Source organism: Phascolarctos cinereus, unplaced genomic scaffold (assembly GCF_003287225.1).
Source record: "Phascolarctos cinereus isolate Bilbo 61053 unplaced genomic scaffold, phaCin_HiC Scaffold_1;HRSCAF=81, whole genome shotgun sequence".
Lineage (NCBI taxonomy): Eukaryota > Metazoa > Chordata > Mammalia > Diprotodontia > Phascolarctidae > Phascolarctos > Phascolarctos cinereus.
The window spans coordinates 202,863,427-202,890,818 of NW_027555514.1; the positions used below are offsets into that span (position 1 = coordinate 202,863,427).

A 27,392-nucleotide genomic window follows, 5' to 3' on the forward strand; every position below is an offset into this window, starting at 1 on the left:
TTATTAGACTTTACGGTGACAATGACTTTTTACGTTCAACCTCTTCTTCTGATTCAGAAGAAGGATACTTTCTTGGGCAATCTATTCCTAAACCACAACTGCTGAGAGATTCCTGCTATACAGATGACCTCTCCAGTCCAACATCAGAGCTACTTACTGCTCAACTTGGACAAAGGACAACAAACTCAAAAAAGGAAAAGGGACAAAAGCAAGAATTGCATTATTTCTTAGCTCAGTAACTACGGAGACCACGCATTTGAACTCTGTAGCTAGCAGATAGTTTTAAATGTTTTGCCAACACAAATGATAACCCAACTGCTAAAGAATGTCATACACATTTTAAGTAGATTTTTTTTTTAGGCAATTGGGGTTAACTGACTTGCCCAGAGTCACACAGCTAGTAAGTGTTAAGTGTGTGGTCTGAAATCACATTTGAACTCAGGTCCTCCTGACTTTAGGGCTGGTGCTCTAATCCACTGTGCCACCTAGCTGCCCCTGTCATACACAATTTGAAAGATACAGTTTGTACCTTCATCTCCTTGGATGTTACTAAGTTTACGAGTTGTGTCTGTTAAGTACACTGCAGGTTTTTTAAATTAAGAATAAAGCATATACATATACATACACACACACACACACACACACACACACACACACATATAGTAAAGACAAATAATTTTGAAAAACTAAGGGGCAGTGATCAATGCAGTGACCAGTTATACCAACAACCTGTTCTGTGACTCTAAGAGTGGGAGGCAACAATATGGCAAACAGGCATTTTATTTCCTGTGAGGGATAGGAAGAACTCCAAAGAACTATGAGTTTCTTTAAGGAGATTTGTGATCCTAAAACATCAAAAAGTATTGAAACTGAGGGAAATGTTCAAGGAAGCAGCTGGGACTGTGCTGTATTTGTGTTTTTGCCAGATGTAATCAATAAGTACCTACAAAATATGTGTCAGCATGCCAGTGGAATACTTCAAAAAAATCCATGATCACAATTATTAGTATGGATGTTTTCTTGTATCTCCTATTTTTTAATTAACTTTTTTCAAATGAAAATCTGTCTTCTTTCCCTCATACATCTGTACTCCAATCCCGTTGAGAAAGTATTTAATAATCTCCCAAGGTTATATCTAACTTTTCTAAAATTCTCTTCAGGTACTTAACATCTTTCTTGTTTATATTTTGGTTAAATTTGTCTAGATCTGAAAGGATTATCTTGAGATCCCCCACTATTATGGTTCTACTATCTCTTCCTAAAACTCCCTTAACTTTTCCTTTTAAGTGTTTAAATGGCATGTCATTTAGTGCATTTTTTAATGCACCAAAATTTTTTTAGCTTATTTTTTAAATAAGCTTTCATTGAAGTTTTTTTTTGTTTGTTTTTTCTATCATCATAGCTTTCGTTAGGATCCTTCTCTCCCTCCCATCCTGGACAGCCATCTCATATAACAAATAGTAGCAAAAAAAGAAGGAAAAAAAAAGAAAGAAAAAGAAGAGGAAAAAACCAGTGCAACTAATTAATACATTGAAACGGTCTGAAAACATGTAAAAATAACATCCTTAGACTTCCCACCTCTACAGAAGTATGGGTTGGTACTATTCTTTCATGTCTTCTTTTGAATCATGCTTGAGTTTTATCATTTTGCTACATTCGCTTTTTATTTTTTTATGTGTAGTGATTTTTTCCATTTACATTACTGTGGTCACTCTGTCTCAGCTCATGTAGCTCATTCCATGCTTCTCTATATTCATCACATTCATAATTTTTTTGGGGTGAGGCAATTGGGATTAAGTGACTTTCCACATTCACACAGCTAGTGAGTGTTATGTGTCTGAGGTCAGATTTGAACTCAGGTTCTGCTGACTCCAGGGCCGGTGCTCTATCCACTGCACCACCTAGCTGACCACATGCATTATGTTTTACAATACAATAATGTAACATTAAATTCATTCCCCAATTGATGGGCATCTACTTTGTTTCCAATGTGTTGCAATCACAAAAAGTGTCATTGTAAATATCTGGGGATATTTAGGGACTTTTAATGGCTTCTGTGGGGTGTAAGCCTAGTAATAGAGTCTCTGGTTTAAAGGGTATGAACATTTTCATCACTTTATTTTCATTGTGCCTGTAATCACAAAACTCTTCCAACATTGACATTTACCATTTTTTGTCATCTTTGCCAATTTGTAGGTTGTGAGATGAAACCTCAGCATTGTTTTTGATTTGCATTTTTCTGATTGGTCTAGTGTTTTAGAGCATTCTTGATCTGGTTGTGAATACTCTGCAATTCTTCTTCTGAGAACTATTTGTTCATATTTCTTGACCATTTATCTAATGGGGAATTGCTGAGAAAGACAGACAGAGATGGAGAGAGAAACACACATTTACACATATGTATATACCCACACATTTATGCATATGTGTTTGTTATTTATATATCTTTAATACTAACCTCTTACCTGAAAAACTTGCCACAAAAATTTTTTCCCATTCAGCCACTTCCTAGTTACAGTAATTTTATCTGTGTAGACGCTTTCCAGTTTCATGTAATCAAAGTTATCTATTTTATCTTTTATAATTTATAATAAGCTATAGCTGTGACAGGCACATGATCTGGTTCTCTTTTAGTTTTTTCATGGCATGATGTGCAATATTAAGATAATGTCTCCATTCAGAATGTATTGTAGAACATGGCCTAATATGGTAGTGTTGAACTCAAGTAGAAACAGTTCCCTATGGGCCACATATTGACTTAGAAAATCACAAATTATCTATGCTGTACTGTATTTTTATTTATTTTATTAAACATTTCCCAATTACATTTTAACCTGGTTCAGGCTTTATTTGGAAGTTTTGTGGCTTGTGGGCCATGAGTTTAACACCTCTGATCTAAAGTGTTGGTCTAACCCAGGAACTATACGAACACAATTACAAAACCCTCTCCACACAAATAAAGTCAGATCTAAATAATTGGAAAAATATCAGTTGCTCATGGGTAGGCCGAGTTAATATAATAAAAATTACAATTCTACATAAGCTAATTTACTTATTCAGTGCAATACCAATCAAACTACCAAAAATTATTTTATAGAGCTAGAAAAAATAATAACGACATTCATTTAGAATAACAAAAGGTCCAGAATGGGAACTAATGAAAAGAAATGCAGGCGAAGGTGGCCTAGCAATTCCAGATCTTAAATTGTATTATAAAGCAGCAATCATCAAAATACTTGGTGCTGGCTAAGAAATAGAGTCTGGATCAGTGGAATAAGGTTAGGTATGCAAGACACAGTAGTCAATGACTATAGTAATCTACTATTCGATAAACCCAAAGACCCTAGCTTCTGGGATAAGAACACGCTATTTGACAAAAACTGCTGAGAAAACTGGAAAAGAGTATGGCAGAAACTAGGCATAGACCAAAATCTCACGTATATATACCAAGATAAAGTCAAAATGGGTTCATGATTTAGATATAAAGACTGATACTATAAGCAAACTGGGAGAGCAAGGAATAGTTTACCTATCAGATTTATGGAGAACAGAAGAATTCATGACCAAACAGGAGATAGAAAACATTACAAAATGCAAACGGATAATTTTGATTACATTCAATTAAAAAAGTTTTTGCACAAACAAAATCAATGCAACCAAGATTAGAAGGAAAGTAGAAAACTGGGAAAGAATTTTTACAACCAGTGTCTCTGATAAGGGCCTCATTTCTAAAATATATAGAGAATTAAGTCAAATTTATAAGAATACAAGTCATTCCTCAATTGATAAATGGTCAAAAGATATGAACAGGCAGTTCATATAAAAAACTCAAGAGGTTTTGTCAATTGCAGAGTTCCATCAGCTTACAATTTGCTCTTGGAAAGTCAACCTGACTAATCAGAAGCCCTTTGTCCTTTTTAGGTGGCTAAAAGGTGAAAGTTTGCATACTTGGCTCCCCAAAGATAAATTCACTCTACAGCTGGTTGTCTGATGGAGAGGGGCAAGCAAAAGAGGGAATGAAATTTTAAAAAGAAGTATGTTTAAAAACAGGATGTGGCTTTTCCAAAACCTCAAGAGGATTGCTGGTTTACTTAGCTCACATGTGGCTTCAGCCATTCAAAGAATGGTATATGCAAATGTAGGATATCCTAAAGGACAGAGCAAGTCCAGCAAGTCCCCCAAATTCACTGATTTGCAAGCCACATGGTTAACATGCTTGAGAGTCTTAAGAGATAAGGCAGATAAGATCTGGTTCATGGGCAGTGGTCACTGTTGACAGGGGATAGGGCTGGATAAGCAAAGGCTCTCCCATTTGAATCAGGGCCAATAGAGGAATTTTGGAGGTTTGCATATAAATATATATATATATATATATATATATATATATATATATATATATATATATATTATATATATATATATATTAATATATATATATATATATATATATAGTTGGTTGTAGGGCATTTCATCATCCATAAGAGGCATCACATACCCTCCGCTGAACTGAACAACCTTAATGATGCCCTTAGGAGAGCAGCAGAAGTTGGGGAGTGGAGAAAGAGTTGGATATGGGGGCTTCGAGGCTATGTTTCAGTGAATACAATACCATATTATTCCTCTAAGTAAGAGGGAGCTACTTGTGCTTAACAGAGTAACCAATATCATAGCTGATACCCACTGGAGAGATGGCGCTGTAATGTCAGGCAAGCCTGCCATCACAGAAGTTACCATCAAAACTTTCATAACATAGATCCTATGTAGAACAAAGCCTCCTTACACAACTGCCTCTAATCAGGGTCTCCACTTCACAGTGAAGCAGGCTTGAGACAGGGCCTGGCTTGATATTATAAAACACTGGAGTAGATTCTTGAAACAACAGCTATCATGCCCCTGAGTCCCAGGGTTGAGTGGTTCGACTGCCCAGAAGCAGTGTCCTTAATGAATTAGCACCACTCTGACATGCTCTGGTACAATGATTTATTGAACTCAGTCTCTAAGAATACTTATCAAACAAAGACTGCTTTTAGCTGTTGTCCCAGTTGACTCTCTGGTCCTTCTTCATTTTGTTTCCTGCAGTCATGCAGGACTTGAGGTCCTTGACCCCTCAAAGGGCCCTCAGGGAAATCAGTGTCTCCCTCAATTGGCTGGTCTCCTTCCCTCTAGGGTTGGTTCAAATGACTCCTTCCCGGAGTTAAGGTGGAATTACAGGAAGGTGCCTTACTTTATGTCATGTGGAAGGGGAACATATCTCTGCATACTTATGATGAACACAAATTTACCTGAAAGAAAGGTGATCCCTTATCCAACCTGGTGGTAATTTTGAGTACCTGGATAATTTGTTGTCTAGAAGAAGGAAGCCCTTAATCACAGGCTTCTAAAGGGAGCAACGCCTTGGTATCAAACTCCAGGCAGTTAAGTGGCATAGTTGATAGAGCACTGCGCCTGGAGTTAGGAAGACCTGAGTTCAAATCTAGTCTCAGACACTTGCTAGCTATGTGACCCTGGACAAGTTACTTAATCTTGTCGGTCTTAATTTCCTCAACTATAAAACTGAGACAATACTATCACCTACATCCTAGGGTTATTATGAGGATCAAGTAAGATAATATTTGTAAACCATCTAACACAATGCCTGGCACATATTAACTGCTTAGTAAATGTTTGCTCCCTTCTGCTTCCTTGATGAGGTGGCCCCACTTAAGTTGGCCCTCTCATAATTTAGTTCCAAAACTAGAATGAAATGAGACCTTTGCAACCAATCTAATATTTTACTTAGCCATAGCAAGGGAAGGATATTCAGGAAATGAAAGAAATGCTCATTCATTCTAAAGCATTGATTCAGTTGAGCACAGCTTCCTTCCCAATGTGGTTCATATGTGGTCACAAGCTGGAGTAAGGAACTCCAGCCCCTTGTATCCTGGCTATCTTATACCTAGACAACGAGAAAACTACATCAATGGCCTGAGACATTCCTTTAAACCGATTAAATATGTTTTTTTACTTTTAAAAAAATTTACTTATTTTTAGTTTTCAACATTTACTTCCATAAGATTAAAGCAATTAAATCTTGAAAACAGTTTTAATACCTTTTAGGGAAACACTAACTGAACCTATAATAGGCTGCATAAGGTTTATGAGCTCTTAGCTATCTTACTGTAGGTGACACTGAACTATGATGAGAATCACTAACTGTTCTGTGTCATCATCTATGCAATGTCCACCTAATATTCCTGGTAATTCTCCTACTCATTGTCACTCCTTTACACTGAGAAACACTGTGGATGGTAAATTTTCTATCATCCCTCCCCAATAAGCGTGAAGGCTGTCAGAGAATCAGGACAATCTGAAGTAAATGTTCACACTTCAAAAATAGGATATTTTGGCGCTTTCTGTTGGCAAACAAGGGTGGGGTTTGGGCCCTGGCATTGAATGCATATTAATGATCCCCCCTCCCCAATATTACCCACCACCATTAAGAGACAAGGCAGAATTTTCTACCAAAGGGAGTAGCTAAAACCTAAACTTTTCATATTCAACTACACTGATATTCTTTCTTCAGGAGGCCATTATCTTGCTCTCTTTCCACTCTTTCTAGCAGTAAATTCACCTTAAGCTCTGTTACTACTTCCCAAATCCCCATGGTCAGAATTATCTACTCATAGCCCTAAAGTCATTGAAATGGTGGAAGATCTCTTAGAAAACTTTTAAGATCTTATCAGCAAGAGGTAGAACATGAGAGGCATGATCTTGACTACTAATTTGACTAAGAATAATGACAGTAGGCCCTACTAAATAGCTGGAAATTTACTATGCATATCCCAAGCTTGCTTAAAAGGAAACAAAACTATCCCTAAGATTTAGTTGGTCCAAAGGACTAAGGCTTGAACTTCCTTCCTAGTCACCAAAGCATAAAAGTCCAATGCATTAGAAGTCAGGGATCCTTAGGCTTAACTCTCCACCATTAAGAGAGTCAACACAGAAGGTGGGGAATATCAAGGACTCTACACCAAGACCACTCTTCTCTTTCCTTACTATTAGGAGACACCTTGTTTTCCAGGTGTAAGGCCCAGCAAGCAAGCTGTTCCCTGAGCTTGGAATAACAACAGTCCTCTGGCCTCACTCTCTAGATGAATTCTGCTATAGTTAAACCACAGAACCGGCTCAAATCAACCCTAGGTAGTCCCTGAACTTGGGCAAGCACCTGCAAGAACTGAATCCTGGCCCTGCAAGGAATAGACTTCTTTTCACTAGGCAAACTTGCCTTATTGCAGCCATTATACATCACTGCTTGATTTTTTGTCTTGCCACATGTATCTTATCTATCCATCTATCTATCTATCTATCTATCTATCTATCTATCTATCTATCTATCTATCTATCCATCCATCCATCTATTGGCTTAGTGTTGGTGTGTTGGATCTCCTCAGTCTTAGACCGTTTGGCACGCATATCTAGTTTTCTCTCCTCCAATGGGCTCTTTGGTACTTTATTTTTCAGAGTTAACAATATTGGTGTCCAAAGTAGGATTTGAAAGAGGATTTCCTCCTGCCCTTCACAGGGCCACCTGAGGTACAGTACCTGCAGAGTCCTATTGTGCCATGTTCAATTCATGATTTCGTGACTGGTGGTAAATGACTTTTCCTATCCCTGATTCCTGAGCTCCCATCTTTGGCCTCACTCTGCTCCCTTGGAGGACCGAAATCTTGGGTGTCATGATTGAAGAGAGGACTCATCTGTCCCTTCTTGGTGAGGTCTCTTGATTTCTTTTTTAAGAAAAAATTTTTGGAGGCAGCTAGATGGTGCAGTGGATAGAGCACTGGCCCTGGATTTAGGAAGGCTTGAGTTGAAATCTAGCCTTGGACACTTGAAACGTACTAGCTGCTTGACCCTGGGCAAGTCACTTCACCCCACTGCTTCATGCCCCCCCCAAAATTTTTTTTTTGCTCTAAACCATTTAAAAAATTTCTTTACTACTTAAATTTTTTAACATTTTAAAAAAATCTTTGAGTTTCAAATTCTCTCCTTTCCTCCCTCACCATACCACCCCCTCATTGAGAAGGCAAGCAATTGCCTTCTCATGTATAACATGAATATAACATGTATAGGTTATACGTGTGTAGTCATGCAAAACATATTCATAATAGTCATGCTGTGAAAGAAAACTAAAAAAAACTCACGAAAAATAAAGAAAGCAAAAAAAAAATGCTTCAATCTGTATCCAGACATCATCAGTTCTTTCTCTGGGGATGGATAGCATTTTTCATCCTAAGTCCTTCAGAGTTGTCTTGGATCCTTGTATTGCTGAGAAGAGCTAAGTCATTCACAACTGATCATCTTACAATATTGCTGTTACTTTGTACACAGCACATTTGACTTTGCATCAGTTCAAGTTTTTCTAAGAGCACCCTCCTCCTCATTTCTTATAGTACAATAGTGTTCCATCAAAATCACATGCCACAGCTTATTCAGCCATTTCCCAATTGATGGATATCCCCTCATTTTTTACTTCTTTGCTCCCAGAAATGAGCTGCTATAAATATTTTTTGTCCATATAGGTCTTTTTCCTTTTTTTAAAAAACATTTCATTTATTTATTTACTTATTTTTGTATAGGCAATGGGGTTAAGTGACTTGCCCAGGGTCACACAGCTAGTAAGTGTTATGTGTCTGAGGCCAGATTTGAACTCAGGTACTCCTGAATCCAGGGCTGGTGCTCTAACCACTGTACCACCTAGCTGCACCCTTCTTTTTTTTTTTTTAATCTCTTTTGGGATACAGACCAAGCAGTGGTATTGCTAAGTCAAAGGGTATGCATGGTTTTATAGCCCTTTGGGCATAGTTCCAAATCGCTCTACAGAATGGTTGAATCTGTTCACAACTCCACCAACAATGCATCATTTTTTTCCACATCCCCTCCAACATGTCATTTATCTTTTCTGTCCTATTAGTCAATCTAATAGGTATGAGGTAGTACTTCAGAATTGTTTTGATTTGCATTTCTCTAATCAATAGTGACTTACAGTATTTTTTTAAATATGGCTATAGATAGCTTTGATTACTTCATCTGAAAACTGATCACATCTTTTGATAATTTATCAATTGGAGAATGGCTCTTATTTTTATAAATGTGACTCAGTTCTCTCTATGTTTGAGAAATGAGGCCTTATCAGAAAAACTTAAATATGTTTAATAGGAATGTAAATGTATAGCTTATATCAGATTGTGCACCGTTCTTGGGGAGGGTGGTAGGGAGGAAGGGAGAGAAAAAATTTAAACTCAAAAGCATATGGAAGTGATTATTGATAAATCAAAATAAATTAAAAAAATTAAAAAACAAAAAATCAAAATGAAAAAACTTACTTCAAATTTTTTTCAGTTACTACTGCTAACTGTATTTCTCTCCATCCTATTCCCCCATCTGTTTATTCTATTTTCTCTCTTTCACCTTGTCCCTCCTCAAAAGTGATTTGTTTGATTGCTTCTTGATTTCTCATAGTCACTAGCTTCCATTTCCTCCACTCTAATTTTTAAGGAATTATTTTCTTCAGTAAGCTTTTGGACCTTCTTTTCCATCTGGCCAATTCCGCTTTTTAAGGCATTCTTCTCCTCATTGGCTTTTTATCATTTGGCATAATCAGTTTTTTAAGATTTGATTTTCCTCAGTATTTTTTTGTGTCTCTTTTACCAAGTGATTGACTCATTTTTCATAATTTTCTTGCACCACTCTTATTTGTCTTCCCAATTGTTCCTCTACCTCTCTTACTTGATTTTCCAAATCCTTTTTGAGCTCTTCCATGGCCTGAGACCAACTCATTTTTCTTGGAGACTTTGGATATAGGAGCTTTGACTTGGCTATCTTCTGAGTGTGTGTTTTGATCTACCTTGTCACCACAACTTTTTATATTCAGTTCTTTTTTTTTCTTCTTCTTCTTTCTGTTGTTTGGTTATTTCCCCAGCCTATTAGTTGACTTCTGTTTGTTAAAGTAGGGCTCTGCTTCCAGGGTGGAGAGTGCACTGTCCCAAGTTTCAGGGGTTTTGTCCAGCTCTTTTCAGAGATACTTCTAGGGACCTGTAAGTTTTCAGTTCTTCCAAGGTGGCCTGTGCTCTGGTCTGTGAGCAGCACTGTTTTCTGCCCTGGAACTGTGAAGAGGGGTCCCCATTCACTGTGGCCACAAGCTCTGCTATGCTAGTGCTCCTTGTCACCCTCGGATGGCCACCCAGGACTGGTACCTGGATCTGAGTGTGGGCAAAGCAACAGAGTCTTGCCTCAGTGCTAGCAAAAAGAGCCCTGTAATCTCCTTCTGATGAGTTGTTTGACCCCTCTTGCCATCTGTGTGTTGAGAGCTTTGGAAGCAGCCGCCGCTGCTGCTGCTGATTCAGTAGCTCCCAAGGCTTGCTCCTGGTTTGCTAGGACTGGGGCTGTGCTGGTGCGCCTGCAATGGATTGCGCTCCACTGTAAGCCAGGTACAACAGCCCCTTCCTGCTGACCTTCCAAGTTGTCTTTGGCATCTGTGGGCTGAGAGGTCTGGAAACTCATTGCAACCAGTGATTCAGTTGCCTCAGGCTTGCTCCAGGTTTGTAGACCTGGGTCCCAGCTCAGGCTGGACCATGCGCCTCTCACCCTGATACAACAGATTTTTCTTGCTGACCTTTCAACTTGTCTCGGGCTGGAAATTTTTTTCAATCCATCTTTTTGTGGGTTCTGCTGCTCTAGAATTTGTTTAGAGTAATTTTTAAAAGCTATTTGGAGGATTTTGGGGGAGAGCTCAGGTGAGTCTCTGCTTTACTCTGCTATCTTAGCTCCTCCTCCCTCTTGACTTCTTTGCAACAGGTACCTCTGTAGTGGTAAACTACCATGGAAAACTCAGGATCTAACAATGAGCCATGTGGAGTCCAAAATTGTCCAACCTAAAATAAAAGAAACTGAAGCAGAGCTCTGAGTTAATGGCATTTTATTAAAGGGCCCATGGCCCCTTCTAATGAAGTGGACCTCAGATCTTCCTCATAATCCATGATGCCCCCTTCTAGGGCTTTAATTTTACACTGCTTCATACTCAGACAGTACTAAAAATAAAAAATCTCGTTGGTTGATACACCTTGCCCTTGTACTAAATTGTATTGTCTTATTACTTACAAAATTATCTAGGAACCTCTAGATTTGGAACCAGAGAAGCGCTATCAGAGCTCCCCTGAGAATGAAGCCTACCGTCCAAGAGAAAATATCTAGGCGACTATACAACCACATGAGACATTGGGAACTCAAGATGTGCTGATTAAATGGAAAATGTGTGAGAATGAGTTACTAAGACAAAAAGAGACTTGACATTAGTTAATACTGATAATTACTGTATTGCTTTGGTCTCCTGTTTCATGATGTTTATGTTTTAAGTTTACTTGGTTACATGTGACCAAGTGACATGTGAATCTCCCTTCTCAAAACTAGTCTATTGTGAGCCCTCTAAGTAGTTTGATCTGTAACCTGGCTTCATGTAATTATGGTTCATAGGTAAGTGATCTGTGGAGAGAGTGGGTTGCCCATTCCCCTATAAGGGCAAAAAGGGGAAAATTGAGTGAATTGAAGGGATTGGGACAGCAAGTGGTTAATTGTGGAAACTGAGTGAACCACACTGACTTCATCTTGTGACTCAATCCTAGAGCTAGCTTAGTTTCTGTTCACTTATGGGTCTAGTCCAACTTCTTTCATGTAAGAAAACTATTCAATTGTGGGAATTAGGAGAAAAACCTTATTGCAAGGTTTTAAGCTAGTCTTGCAAGGGTGGAAAACTAGATCCATCTCTTCCACATGAAAAAAAGCCTCCACTCCTGAATGCATGGTGGAACCCACCAGGGACTTCAAGGTTCATCTACCACGGACCTAGAAGTAGCTGATATCCAGACAAGATTCTGGATGAGGTCTGAATCACTGACTAGCCACTGATTACCTCTTTGGTAATATGTGCTGTCACCAACACCTCCTGCTGCACTTAAATCAATGCCACTGGCCAGATTAAGACTAATATCCTGAAAATCTACAATCAGGCCCAGTGGCTTCATGGTCTCAGACAGAAGAAATGGCCTTTTAATATCTGGAATTCCATCAAAGGTTTTCTCCTGCCAGGAATCTGGTCATACTCACTCTTCTCCTTGTTGCTATTCATTTTACACCTCCTCTTGTTTGGCCCTCTACTTCTTTATTGGTTCACTAATTTTGTGTACCAACAATGGCATGCCTCTGGTTTTTTCTTCCTCTAGTGGGTGTCACCATCTTCTTGTCTCTGATGTCCCTCCTATTCCCATCAGTTGTCTGTTAAAGATCGGTGGAAGTGGTTTTCTGTACTACAATTCCTCTCAGACATAATGGAAGAAGCTCCTTTCTTGGTTAGAAGGAAAAGGTTTCTTTTAGACCTCTTCCCTTGAACAAAAGGGGGAAATAGCAGAAGGCCCATGCCAAGACCACTTGTCTTTCCACTCCCCTTTTCTTACTACTAGGACTCACCTTATTTTCCAGATCTAAAGCCCAGCAAATAAGCTGTGCCCTGAGCTTGGCATAACCATAGTTCTTTGCTCTTAACATTTAGATGAACTCTGCTACAATTAAACCACAGAACTGAGTCAAACCAGCCCTAAGTGGTCCCTGAGCTTGGACAAACACCTGCAGGAACCCCATCCTGGTCTTGCTAGGAATAGTCTTCTTGTCATTAGGCAAACTTGGCATGTTGCTGCCATTTCACTTCACTGCTGCTGTTACATCTCACTACTGCCATTACACCTGTTCAACCTCACTGCTTGATTGATGTGTCTTGCCACATCTATCCATCTATCTATCTATCTATCTATCTAGAGTGGATGATATCATCTATGAAAGGTTTTTTGAGGATGGAGGAGACTGGTACATGGTTAAAGGTGGTAGGGAAGGAGCTAGTAAATATTGAGAGGCTGGAAATAGTTGATAGAAAGGAAGAATTAAAGCTGCAAACTGTTGAAGAATACAGAAAGATCAAAGATCAAGAGAGCATATGTAAAAAGGGTAGATCTTGGCAAGGAGATGGGGCACCTTACAGTCAAAGAGTGAGAGAAAGGAGATAATGTCAAAGGCTTTTGAGATGAAGGGGTAAAGAGGGAATTTATGTTTAATGAACTTAATTTTCTCAGCAAAGAGGAGAGGTCTTCAGCTGAGAGAAAATGGGGGTGGAAGGGAAAAACTTGTATGTTACAGTATGGAGGGAGATTTCCACGGAAAAGTAACTAGAATATGGATAAAGGAAAGTTATGAGTGACAACAAAGTTCAGAGCTAGAGTAAATCATAAATAGTAAATTAAATAGTAGAAACATGGGCAGAAATAGTTCAGAGGGAGGGATAATAAGTTTCACTGTAGATTCCTCAGATTCTGGTAAACTCCATGATGGAATATGATAACCCATGAGACCATAAGGGACAATCCCCCTGTGGGTTTGGTGGTTAAGGTAGTGCCAAGTTATATCTGTATTAACGTGAAATGAATTTTTCATTTTAATGACACAATGAAATGAAGATTGCTACAATAAAAGACAATCCAATGATTTCAAACTGGTTGTTTTATTTATTTTTTTTAAAGTTTATACAAGTAGGCGTCACAAAACTCCATTTTCCCTTTGAATTTCAACTACATGCACAGCAAGACTTTAAGAAGACATACTGAAAGTACAGCACATTACCTGGGGATATTCTGCAGAAAATAATGGGTAATTCTAATAAAAACATTTTAAGAAGGAGAACTTACAACATAAACCACTCTAGTTCACATTTGAATTTACATGCTGCAAAGTTACTCTTTAAAGTCTACCTTTTTTTCTATAATTAACAGATATCCCTACCAAAAATATTATTGATGGCTAACCACAAAAAACCTTTAGCTACTAAACACAATGTTTTGAGGACAGGAAGAACAAAACTATATTTAACTGGTTAGCTGATAGACTTTAACTTAGTAAAATTATTTTTAATGATGCTCAACAAAAAAATTGTTCATTGTTTTTGGTATCTCTATATTTTCTCACTTTTTATTCAGGAAGTGATATTACTTAATAAAATTGAATGAAAGAAAAAGGAAACAGAGAATTGAATAATAAAACTACTGTTGCCTTAGTTTTCTCTAGGCTAGGTAGCCAACAAATTAGTCTCAGACAATTGGAGAAGAATATCAAGGATGATGGATAAGGATTACTTCTAGTTTATGGTTAAGAAACTGTGATACTAAGTATCAAAAATTATGACTCAAAGTGGCCTAATTTGGCAAGGCTGAGGTTGGGGATGATTTGGAATTACATCTTTCTCTTACTCTTTCAATTTTCAGGTGTGGTACTCATCATATCCAGTACCAATTACACTGTTTCCTTATTTCCATTCTAGCATGATTTTTAAATAAATGGCTAGCTGGAAATGAACATTTAACATAATTTTGGTCCCTACTATTTGGAAGCCTTCAAAACATTATCAAAATAAGCCACTAAAAATGATGGCAGAATTCAGGTTAGAGAAGAGACATTGGACAGATAAGGAAAGCAGGCAGTAATAATAACATGATTTGAAACTCTGTGACTTATTAATGTAACAAAAAGAAAAAATAAATCTGCCACACCTAACCTCAAAAATTGGCAGAATATCCATGGTCCTGGGAGTCCCTAAATAAACAAACCTTTAAGCTGAAATCACTTGTACGATCTGTTAGTTTCCTAATGATCCACAGAACAAAAGACAAACTGATAAACTCTGAAATAAAGACCTATGTGGAAAAAAAAAATCTATTGTTTCTCATGTTGATAAAGAATTCTTTCTAGGCCTATAAAATTTGTGGAAAATCTTTTAATATTGAAAATCCTACATTCTTGGATGTAGAACTTATTGGAGCTTTAGGATTTTTTAAAGCAATTTTTACACAATCAAATTAGTACATTTAAACTGTGATAACTTCAAGCAGTCAGCTAACGTAGAAAGTAGATTATTAGAATGTTTAAGGTTGTAAAAGTTTGAAGGCTTAAGAAACAAGTCAAGCAATAAAACCATGACATCAAGTCATAGAACTTTTGAAATGCAGGTCATGTGGAAATTCAAAGGGTTTTCAATGACTTGGAAAAAAATGATTTCAAAGTAATATCTAATTGGTAAACTAAGTTTAAATTCGTATGACAAAGCATATGATTGTATACTGTCTGAGACTGGAGACAAACAATTGTAGAAAACTAACCTCTAGGACATATTTTTTTGCAAATAGGCATACTGGAAAAAAAGAACTGACACTCTTCATCCTACAAAAAAAGCTTATGTTAAGTTATAGATCAAGAACCTTTGCTCAGTGCTAATAAAAAGATTTTTAGATATTCTTTCAATATAATAATGATAAAGATATCTAAATGTGTGGCTAAGTATACTAAAATATCTTCCTAAGTACCTATAAAAGTATTCCATATATTAAGGATCTATATAATCCAGAAAAAAAACAACAAAGAAGTACATTATCTTTTGCCTCAGCATGTAATCTTAGAAAGGCTCCCCAAATTCTTGATTGGCAGCATCATATTCTGTAATGAAATGCTTCAGTTCTTCAATGCATCGCTCACCTATTTCATGTAAATTCTGCCTCAAAGCGAACTGCACAGACTTTTCTAATGAAGGATCTTTATCAATCAGCATTTTTACAACCATCCCAAAAGTTTCACAGTCTTGTCGATAAACCTAGAAAGACGAAACACATTTAAAAATATGGTTAGGAGTAAAAACTGTAGGAGAGTAAATTCACTAGCATCACTTCTAATTCAATTATTGTTCTGATCTGAAATATAAATAAATATAACACCTTTCAACAGCATACAGGAGAGTAAAGACAGCACAGTGAGAGAGAATCAAGATGGCAGAGCAAGAAGAAGCATTCGAATCTAACTTGCCTCCCTGCCCCCCCTTCACAAAGCTCTACAGAAAGTACCAGACCAAATTCTGACTGGGAAAGCCAATAAGATGTCAAAAAGAGTCACTTTTTGAATTCACAACAATTTAGGGAGATGGACAGAGATGTCCATGGATAATGGGGAATGGGATGTAGCTAAGAAGATGTACAGCATGACAGAGAAAGAAGGCTAAAGCAGGACACCAGGGCAAGAAGCACAGGGGCAGAAACAGAACTTTGAGCAAGCAATGGGTACAGGAATGGGTGTCATTGGGTAGCTCTGGTGCTCACTGCCCAGTTCTGTTTAATGCTTCTGGGAGGGGGAAAAGCAATTGTGAGCAATGACTTTATTTACGTACTAAGCACAGAACAAGTTCCAGGAAGCAAATAATATTCACAAAGGCAGTTCTGACGCTAGAAGCAGAGAGTAGCTTTCCAAACCAAAAGGCAAGCCAGCAGTTCAGCTGCTTTGAACCTACAGAGCATCCTAGTGAGCAAATTAACAGCGGCTAAGTCAAGCAGCAATCTAATAAAACTCCCACCCAGAAACAAGGGATAGAATCTGTAACAAGGAGAACTAGAAGCCTTTTCAAGAAGATTAGAGGTGAAAAGGATATCCATTATTACAATTACTATTTGGTATTATACCAGAAATGCTAGCTATAGCAATAGAACAAGAAAAGAAAAGAAAAACTGGCAAAGAGGAAGCAAAACTATTACTTTTTGCAGATGATGCCATGGTTTACTTAGAGAATCAGAACCCTAGAGAATCAGCTAAAAAACTAATCAAAATGGTTAACAGGGGGCAGCTAGGTGGTGCAGTGGATACAGCACTGGCCCCGGAGTGAGGAGGACTTGAGTTCAAAAGACCCTCACTAGCTGTGTGACCCTGGGCAAGTCACTTAACCCCACTGCTTACCACCATACCCCCTAAAAAAACCAAAACATTAACAAATTCAGCAAAGTTTTAGGATATAAAATAAACTAACGCAAATCTTCAGCATTTCTGTGTATTAGGAAGAAATAAGAAATGAAACTCCATTTAAAATGATTATAGATATAGTACAACATATATAAAAGCATATCTGCCAAGACATACAGAAGAGCTATCTGAATACAATTACAAAATATTCTTCACATAAAGACATGTAAATAATTGGAGAAATATCAATTGCTCATGTGTAGACTGTGCTAATGTAGTAAAAATGGCAATACTATCTAAATTAATTTCATTCAATGCCACACTAACTAAAATACCAAGAATTACTTTGCAAATCTTGAAAAAAATATTAACAAAATTCATGTGGAGGAAAAGGTCAAGAGCATCAACTGAATCATTGAAAAAAAAATGGGAAGGTTAGGGACCAACAATATCAGATCTGAAACTGTTACTTCAAAGTTGTAATTATCAAAACAATTTTGCACTGGTTAAGAAATAGAGAGCTTGTCAGCATAACTGACCATATTAATAACAAAACCAACAAAAATAAAACGAATTTCTCAATAGATGCAGAAAAAGCTTTGGAGAAAATACAACACTTATTCCTATTAAAAACACTAGAAAGCATAAGAATAAATGGAACATTCCTTAAAATAAGTAGTATTTATCTAAAACCATCAGCAAGCATAAGGTAATGATGACAAGCTAGAAAACTTCCCATGAAGATCAGGTATGTAGCAAGGAGGCTCATTATTACCATGTTATTCAATATTGTACTAGAAATGCTATCTATAGCAATAAGAGAAGAAAAGGAAATGGAAGGAATCTGAATAGGCAATGAGGAAACAAAACAATTACTCTTTGTAGATGACAGGATGATATGCTTAGAGAATTCTGGAGAATCAACTAAAAAACTAGCTTAATTAATAACTTTATCAAAGTTATAAGATATAAAATAAATCCACATAAATTATCAGTATTTCTACACATTACCAACAAATTCCAGCAGCAAGAGATAGAGAAACTCCATTTACAGAAAGTGTAGATAATATAAAATACTTGGGAGTCTACCAGCCAAGACAAACCCAGAAAGTACAGGAACACAATTACAAAGCAGTTTTCACACAAATAAAGTCAGATGTGAACAACATTAATTGCTCATGGGTAGGCCTGGCTAATATAATAAAAATGACAATTTTACCTAAATTAATGTATTTCTTCAGTGCCATACCGATCAAACTACTAAAAATTATTTTGTAATACTAGAAAAAAAGAAAACCAAAATCCATCTGGAAGAACAAAAGATTAAGAATATCAAGGGAATCAATGAAAAAAATGGGAAGGAAGGTGGCCTAGATGTACCAAATCTCAAACTGTATTATAAAGTGGTTATCACCAAAACAATCTCGCACTGGCTAAGAGATAGAGGAGTGGATCAATGGAATAGATTAGGTACACAATACATAGTTGTAAATGATCACAGTAATCTAGTACGATAAATATAAAGATCCTAGTTTTTTTTAACAAGAACTCACAATTTGACAAAAATTGCTAGGGAAATTGGAAAACAGTTTGGCAAAAACTAGGTAGAGACTAACATTGCATACCATATACCAAGACAGCGTCAAAATGGGTACATGATGAGAGAATTTTTTTTTCTATTATTAATAACCAATTATTAGTAGACTAATTATAAGTAGGTTTTTTTTTTCTCTTTTTACTTCCTCATTCAGAGACTAGCAGTAGAAGTCAGACAGTCTCGGAAGGAAAGCACTAGTGATGAGACTGGCCTAATCCTCTAGGAACAATTCTTCTCAATCTTTTTTTTTTTAATTTTTGTGAGGCAATTGTGGTTAAGGGGTTTGCCCAGAGTCACATAGCTAGTGAGTGTTATGTGTCTGAGGCTGGGTTTGAACTCAGGTCCTCCTGACTCCAGGCCTGCCCCCAATTCTCCTCAATCTTGAGCAGGATCCCACCCAACTGGGAGAGCTTATTTCTGATTAAAGTGTAAAGAGAATCTAATCTAGGTGAATTCTAGGTGTAAAAAACATTGAAACCTGCCCCCCCCCCCTCCCCACTTGCTCAACTGAAGTGGTCTACGTGGAGGTGGATTCTTTTGTCAAGTCTCATGATCAAGTCAAGTTCTGAGCAGGAGGAGCTGAAGACTTTTGACCCACTCACTCATTAATATGTCCATCCACAAATTGATTGTTCACTAATTAGGGCTACTTCCCACTTGTCAGGGGCACCCACTTTTCTAAAAGTATTTAAGCATCTGATGATCTTCATGGTCTCTTGTCTTTGGTTACAGAGAGAAAACACTGACCATCAATTTATTTGCTACCCTAATTAATAAATTGATTATTAATTACCAAGAAACTGTCTCTTGGGGCTTTTCATTCATCTCAACAATTCAGACATAAAGGTTAATACCCTGGGCAAATTAGGGGAGCATGGAATAGCTTACCTGTCAGATCTATGGATAACGGAAAAATTTATGACCAAACAAAAGACAGAGAGCATTACAGGATGTAAAATGGATAATTCTGATTACATTAAATTAAAAATGGTTTGCACAACACAAGCAAAACCAATGCAGCCAAAATTAGAAGGAAAGAAAAAAATTGGGGAAAAAGTTTTACAGCAAATGTTACTGATAAAGGCCTTATTTCTCGAACATATAGAGAACTGGGTCAAGTTTATAAGAATACAAGTTATTCCCTAATTGATAAATGATCAAAAGATATGAACAGGCAGTTTTCAGAAGAAGAAATCCAAGCTATCCATAGTTAAATAAAAAAATGCTCTAAATTACTATTGATTAGAGAAATGCAAATCAAAACAACCCTGAGGTACCACCTCACCTATTAGATTGACTAATATGTCAGGAAAGGAAAATGATAAATATTAGAGGGGAAGTGGGAAAACTGGGACACTAAAGTACTGTTTGGTGGAGTTGTGAACTGCTCCAACCAATCTGGAGAGCGCCTTGGAACTACGGCCAAAGGGCTATAAAACCGTGCATATCCTTTCTTCCAGCATAGCACTCCTAGGTGTGTATCCCAAAGAGATTTAAAAAAAAAAAAGGGAAAGGATCTATGAGTACAAACATATTTATAGCAGTTCTTTTTGTGGTGGCAAAAAATTGTTAATTTAGGGCATTCCCATCAACTGAACAAATAGTGGTACATGACTGTGATGAAATACTATTGTGCTATAAGAAATCATGAGTGGGATGCTTTCAGAAAATGTTGGAAATACTTATATGAATTGATGCAAAGCAAAGTGAGTAGAATCAGGAGAACACAGTAACAGCAATACTGTAGTGATGATCAACTGTGAAAGACTTGGTCACTCTAACTAAAAAAATGATCCAAGATATTCCAAAGTACTCACGATGAAAAATCCACCTCTAGAGAGAACTGATGAACTCTGAATAAGATTGAAGCATACACTTTTCACTTAATTATTCTTGCTCTTCTGGGTGGGGGTAGGAAAAACATGGTGAATATGGAAATATTTTGCATCAATTCATATAAATAACTGATATACTCCTTGCCTTCTCAATGGATGTGGGAGAGTTTGTGGAGGAGAGAATTTGGAATTCAAAATTTTTAAAAATGAATTTATAATTATATATTAAATAAAAAAAAATTCATCCCCTATCTATGACACTGAAAGGAGATTGATCTTTAATAATATATGGGGAGTGCATCCATTTGGAACAGTACAATGTTGATGAAAGGCATTGTGGGAGAAGGGAAAGAGCACTGGACTTAAGAGTCAGAAGTTGAGTTTAAATAACACAACTTTTAAGCAGATTTGATCCTGAGCAAGTTATTCAACATATCTGAGCTTTAATTTCCTCATTTATAAAATGAGTATAATCATACCTATGTAAGTCAACAAAGCTTCAGTGAGGAAAAAGCGCACTGTAAACAAAAACATACAAACATGAACTATCATATTATTATTATGGTTAAATCACACAAGGTATTTAATATAAATCTTGAAAGAATCATAAATATTAAAGCCTGTGAATTTTTCATAATAGCTACGGGCCATAAAATTCTAATCTGTAACAAAAGCCCCTGAGAAGATGTCCAAGCACATTCCATTTGTTATGGAGTCTGGTGGTCCCTAATTAATTGGGTCCAAGAAATTCCTCATAATCAATGATCCTTCCCATAGGATGCTAGCTACTTTTATATACTTGACACAGTACTAAAAAGAGAAGAAGGCATTACAATTCACTGATTAAGTCAATTCCAAATATGGTGAGATTGTATGGTTGGCTAAGGGAAATGTCCATCAATCATAACTACTTTGTTAACAGACTTTTTCACAAATCATGCGCTATTCCATAGGCCATCGACTTCAGGTCCTCTCAGCTGGGGCTTTCCAAAGGTCATAAGAACTTAGTGTTTGACTAACAGTTATCAAAGGGTCCAAGGAAGTTGCAGGTTTGAAGCATAAGTCAGCAGGGAGTGGACAGCAGTGATCCATAGCGGGAAGGAGGTACGGCAACATAAATGAACCTTATTATAACACGTTACAGAATGTGTGTGTGCGTGCGCGTGTGTGTGTTTAATGCAATAATTATATTCTTATTACATATCTAACAATATGAATCTAGCTGACAAGTCAAATATAATGTCAACATTAATACATAGTGGATTACTCATAACTCTTTTCCTAACATACATAACTAACTTAAACTTAATCTGATTCTACTTAATTCACTAATACAATCCTGATATTTATCAAATCACACTAAATTGAATATACACTGATTAATTTGAGTAGGGGTATCAAAATTAGCATCCCTTGGTTAGTGTTGTGGTCTGTGGTGCTGGGAACCCCGAAATTCAAGGGCAGAAGACGTGGGTCCTGCTTCGAATTAATTCAACCCAAGCAGCCAGTGCACAGTGCTTCTTAAACTTATTCCAGTGGAAACCCCTTTTTGCCTGAGAATTTTACCAATCACAAATATATCGGTATATGAAATATACAAATATATAAATATGCACACATACACACAATATGAAAATATAAATATACATGTAAGCATACAAGTCAAACATTTGCTGATAATAAATCATAAAGAAATTTATTTTAAAACAATTCTTTGGTATACATATAATTTTGCCATTTATTAAAGACAATAGTCTCAAATTTGAGCCAAGGTGTTTCCGGCAGAGTTTCTTGGCACTGCATGGCATGATGGCATGCACCGTGCAAAGTGAGTTCAGAATCAAGGCTGCAGTGAAAGCGTGCGTTGCAACATGGGAAAGTGCTGCCAGAAACACCTGGGATTTTCATTAAGAGTCTAATTTTGATATTTGGTCACTACACATTCAGAAATCTTTTACTGTTGCCAAATTTTTCGCAATGCCCACATTCAGTTACTTGACAGACACACAGTTTAAGAAGCGCTGCTATAAAGGTAGAAAGGACAATATTTGGTAACTGTAAAGAGAGAAGAGTGAGCAACTGAGGATGATGTTGAGGTGGTGGTGCCTTTGACAGAACTGTTTGGATGAGATATGGACTTTGGAGAAAAGAAGAGTTCTTGAATTCATCAGAGTTCTCAAGTCTTTCAAAGTTGTTTTGACAATGTGGTTGTTGAAACATAAATTGTTCTTCTGGTTCTGCTCACTTCATTTTGTATTTTTCATACAGGTATTCCCTAGTTTCTCTAAAGTCATACTTTTATCATTTTTTGGGCACAATAATAGTCAACAGAATATGAATATAGTATAATTTGTTTAAACATTCCCCAATTGTTAGGCACCCCTTCGGTTCCAGTTATATTAGTCACCACGAAAAGAGGTATTAAAAATATTTCTGGACAAATGAGTCCTTGTTCTCTTTTTTAATATCTCTTTGAGGTGCAGGCCTAGTAGTGCTATCACTGGGTCTACGCAAGGATAAGACATACATTTTTAGATATGTTCAATATGAGAATTTTTTTTGTTTGTGCCTATTTTTTTACAAGGTTTTTATTGTACCATACTTCATGGTATGGAGGGGGAGGTGAGAGATAAAATAAATGCTTGTTAACTGAAAAAAATTTTAATTAGAAAAAGAGATGATAACTGACAACATGGAAACAAGTAATGTCACCAAAAGATCACACAGCAATAGTAGAAAAGAGGATATGGCACCGTGCCTTGAAGAATATCCAGTTAGAGGAAAAGATCAACTTATGTATGACGAACCAGCAAAGGACACTATGCTGACTGGTCGTATAACAAATTTACAATATGCAGGTACAACTGGGCCCTCCCGGCTGCATGCTAGTCCTTTTACTATTCCTGCAATGACTCTATCTTACTCTAAGCTTTCTGTCCTCATGCAACCTAGATGACCCCAACATCCATCTCAGCAGAATATACAAAATGCTTCTTAAAAAAAACAAAGAGGTCACCCAGAAATTAGGAACAGACCATCATCTCAGACCTGATATTTTGAGATAAGTATCTACTACATGCCAGGCATTGTGCTAATCAAACAGCTAGTTAGCAGGGATAGAGGATCAAAGTGAGGGTTTCTGAGAACTGAATATGTTTGCAGGCAGTCAGTAGACAGAAAGGGATTGAAAATAAATGATAGAGGGGGCAATCTTTTGGAGGAGATGGTATAGAATGTGATGGGATCACCTGAGCAGGGTTAGGTTTGGAAACAAGTACGGTCATCTCATTATATGAGACAGAGGTGAAAGAGGAGACAGTGGAAGAAGACACGAGTGATATGAGATGAGGAAGAGGGGAGAAGAGGGAGCACAGGAAATGGTCTTAATTTTTTCTGTAAAATATGATACAGAGTTCTCAACTGAGAAAAGTTGGGGAAGGGGGAGCCATGGCAGGTTTGAAGAGGGAAGAAAAGGTTTTGAAGGAGCCACTATGAAAACTGGGATAGTGAGGTGATGAGGTTCAGTAGCATTTTGCGGCAGCAGTGAAGGCCTTTTTGAGATCGTGTAACATAAATTTGTAGGAGATCCAGTCAGAACAGTTATGTGATTCTCTTCACTTTCATTTAGCACTACACGTACAGGAGCGAAGGCATGACTGATGGGAGTGATCCAAAGCTGAGGAGTGGAAGGGCCCAACTGGTGATATGATAAAGGGGCTAGGAACTCAAGAGAAGAGTGTAGAACTGCATTGGTTCACTAAACAGTCAAGATGGGGAGAAGAGGAGAGAGTAGTTAGTGTAGGAGAAAATTGAGGGGTCAAGGAATTGGAGGTTATGGTTACATAAATATTTATGGTTAGGATTTTTTTTTCTGAATAACTTCTTAACACTAAGTTAACTGTAAAAATGTATTGTTGCATTAGTTTGCTAGATGGCAGGTTGGCTAGAGAGCTGGATTTGGAGTCTAGAAGATCTGAGTTCAAATTCTGCCCCAAGTATTAGCTATTTCATTTCTCTGTACCCTATACCCTGAAGGGCTCTCAATAACCTCTGTAGTTGAATTATTTATTCACAATCCTAGGCCTTCACCAATACTCTGGTCACCAGTTACTACTAATATCTTATATTTTTCCACTAAAGATATTTATTCTTTGTTCTGAGCAACACATTTATCTGACACCTCCCACACACGTCAAATTCTTTCTTCATTTTGAGATTTTATTTCCTCAGAACTCCTTTCTGTCTTTTTCCAAAATTTTGATAGAAACCTCCTTCACCAAATCCTTCTAGACTAAATTTGCCTAGCTCTAGTCTCTTTAATTACTTTCTCAATTTTCAAAATGTTGAGGATAACATTGTTACTTTAATAGATAGTTGTAATTGTGCATGTTTATGTTTCTCATCTTCCTCTTACAAAATCAAGTGTAAAAACGGTCTATTTTTAAAAATTACTCCAGATGTATAATAACATACTACTTAAAGTGGATACCCAATAATTGCCTTTTACTATAAGCTTAAAAACACATCTTTTTAAAAACTGTTCAATGTGGGGAAGGGAACCATGAAAGTGGGAGAGAATATCTGCTTATAAAAATAAAATAATAAATGCAACTGAATTAGATCATACAGAAACAACAGTTTGTTGATTTCATATACAATAATTCAACTACCAGTTACAAACAAAATATTTAAGTTAAAGTCCTGCCAAGGCTTAGCTGGATCAACAAATGAAATTCATTTATAAATTAGTTGTATTCACGTTCATGCCCCTTACAATCTTGCTCATCATATAAATTTGCTTGCCAAAATATTTTAATAGATAGCACAAAAATAAACTTTAGTTCATATAAAACATGTTTTAAGTTTTCAATTATTACAGTCCAAGTAAAGCAGATTTTACTATATATATTTTTAGAATTAGCTCCTTTAATAAGCAAGCAAGATAAGAATTACATCTTTTTTTTTGTTGTTATCTAATGACATGGAAGAAAGACAAAAAGAACTAAAGCGGATCAAAATGCTACTTTACAAGACAAATTTCTATTGTTGTTGACTTGCACTCAAGAGGAAACACTTCCCCCAAACTAAAGGCACACAACAAACTATTCAAATTAAAAGTAAATTTAATTTTTTTCTCATAATAAATAGCAACACTACAAGTTTGATTAGCATCATTAACTAAAAATAAAAAAGGAGAAAAAATGAAAAAATAATTTATATAAAAGCCTCCACATTTTAGAACAAAAAATCAGCAGGCAATACTGATGCAGAAATATTACTGTTTAAGTTGACTTTACTTAGGAAGCTCAAAGGATTCAAGCCAATTAAAAAAATAAAATCAGAAATGAAAATACACATACACTGCATGAAAATCAAAGGAGATATTTGTAGTTCAGCTTTTTTCTTAAACACTTTCGATCAACTTCAATGAGTCAAGGTAGTACTTACTCAAGATTGCTGAAGTGGGGAATTGCAGACTCTGTATGCTAATTCATTTAACAGAACTTGGCCTTGTACATCTTAGTTTTAAGAACAAAAGGAGCCAAACTCAGTTGGAATAGTACAAACAACCTTAAAAGATAAAATTTCAGTATAATGGTCTTAATTACATTTTTTTAAAAAGCATGTAATCCCTTTTCACAAAACTGAACAGATTCAGGGCTATTTACACTGCACTCAACTTTTAAACTTTGTTTTCTTAGTTATAATCTTAGACTGATGGACAGATATAATTTTAATCATACAGTTAAAAGAATAAATTAATAGACTATTCTGTTATGAACTTGGGAAATGATTTTTTTATACCATCCAAGTTATACCATAAAAGAAAACAGAAAGTATAATCACTTTATACTTGACATAATACGCTATAAGATTATAACCACATAAGATTTATTGTCAGGCCAAGTATACTATTAAATGAAATAATTCTTACAAAAGTATTTTAAAGTAGAATTTAAAATTAAAGGAAACTATAAAAAAGGCTTCTATAAATAAACTCCATAGTTTCAACAACCCTTAAAAGAGTGAAAAAATTCTTATACAAATGTATATAATATCCATTGGTACAAAAGAAAGTATATTAGAGTAAATTTCTAGTTTTATTTTGCCTTACCTATAAATATCCCAGCTTTCACTTACTACCTATGTGACCTAAGTAAGTCACTTCACCTCTCTGGATCTCAGTTTCCTCATCTGTAAAATGAGGGAACTGGACTAGATAGCCTCCTGAGGTCCCTTCCAGCTCCAAATCTATGATCCTATAATAATCCTAAAAAGAATGACAGGATTTAAATGGGATGGCAAGGCAGTAGACTATAAAACAACCATATAACAACAACCATACCTCAGTTATAACACCTCTCTTGAGACGGAAGGTTAAGCCTTCAAAAGCAAAATCTGTTTCATACCTTACCTATTTTTATTTTTTCTGGCTAGGCAATGGGGTTAAGTGACTCTCCCAGGGTCACACAACTAGTAAATGTTATGTGTCTGAGGCTGGACTTGAACTCGGGTCCTCCTGACTCCAGGGCTGATGCTCTATCCACTGTGCCAGCTAGCTGTCCCAATACCTTACCTTTTCAAGAAAAAAAAATGTTCCTAACTAACTGTTTTGTTGGAAGGGAGTGGTACAGAGGACCTCAGGTTTCATTTCATATCCATCAAACTAGCAAAGATGAAAAAAAAATAAAAATGGTCAATGGGGGTTATGGTGAAGCAAACTACAATCATGGTGGGACTTAGAACTAGTCAGAGTATTCTGGAAAACAATTTATAATTATATAAGAAGAGTCACTATACTCTTCTTAGTCTTTAATGAACAGGGTTGAGAAGGACAGAAAGGATGAATTTATTATCCAATGATCTATTCTCAGCTAGTCAAAAATGGCCTTGGGTCTAAGCTTTTGTTTTAATTGTTCAATTTAAAAATCAGGATGGAGGTGGAGGTAGGGATAGACTGAGAGTCTTCTTTTTTTCCCCTTAAAGAAACAGGAGAGCTTTCTTCTTCTTCAGCTCAAACTGGGTTGAAGAGGAAAGTCTAGAACTAATGGGACAATAAGAAAATATGCACTACTGTTCCCCAACTCAGATTAAGAAATCCTTAAGAAAAAAAA

The 27,392-nt window shown here is 36.5% G+C and overlaps 1 protein-coding gene across 1 annotated transcript in view; it reads right to left on the reverse strand.

Moving 5' to 3' along the window:
- Nucleotides 1-13,560: 13,560 nt before the first annotated feature.
- PPHLN1 (periphilin 1) overlaps nucleotides 13,561-27,392 on the reverse strand; it is a 153,108-nt gene continuing 139,276 nt past the window's right edge. Inside the window, 1 exon segment of the mRNA XM_020979755.2 lies at nucleotides 13,561-15,715. Within this exon segment, the coding sequence (XP_020835414.1) occupies nucleotides 15,521-15,715 (195 nt within the window). The 3' untranslated portion in view covers nucleotides 13,561-15,520.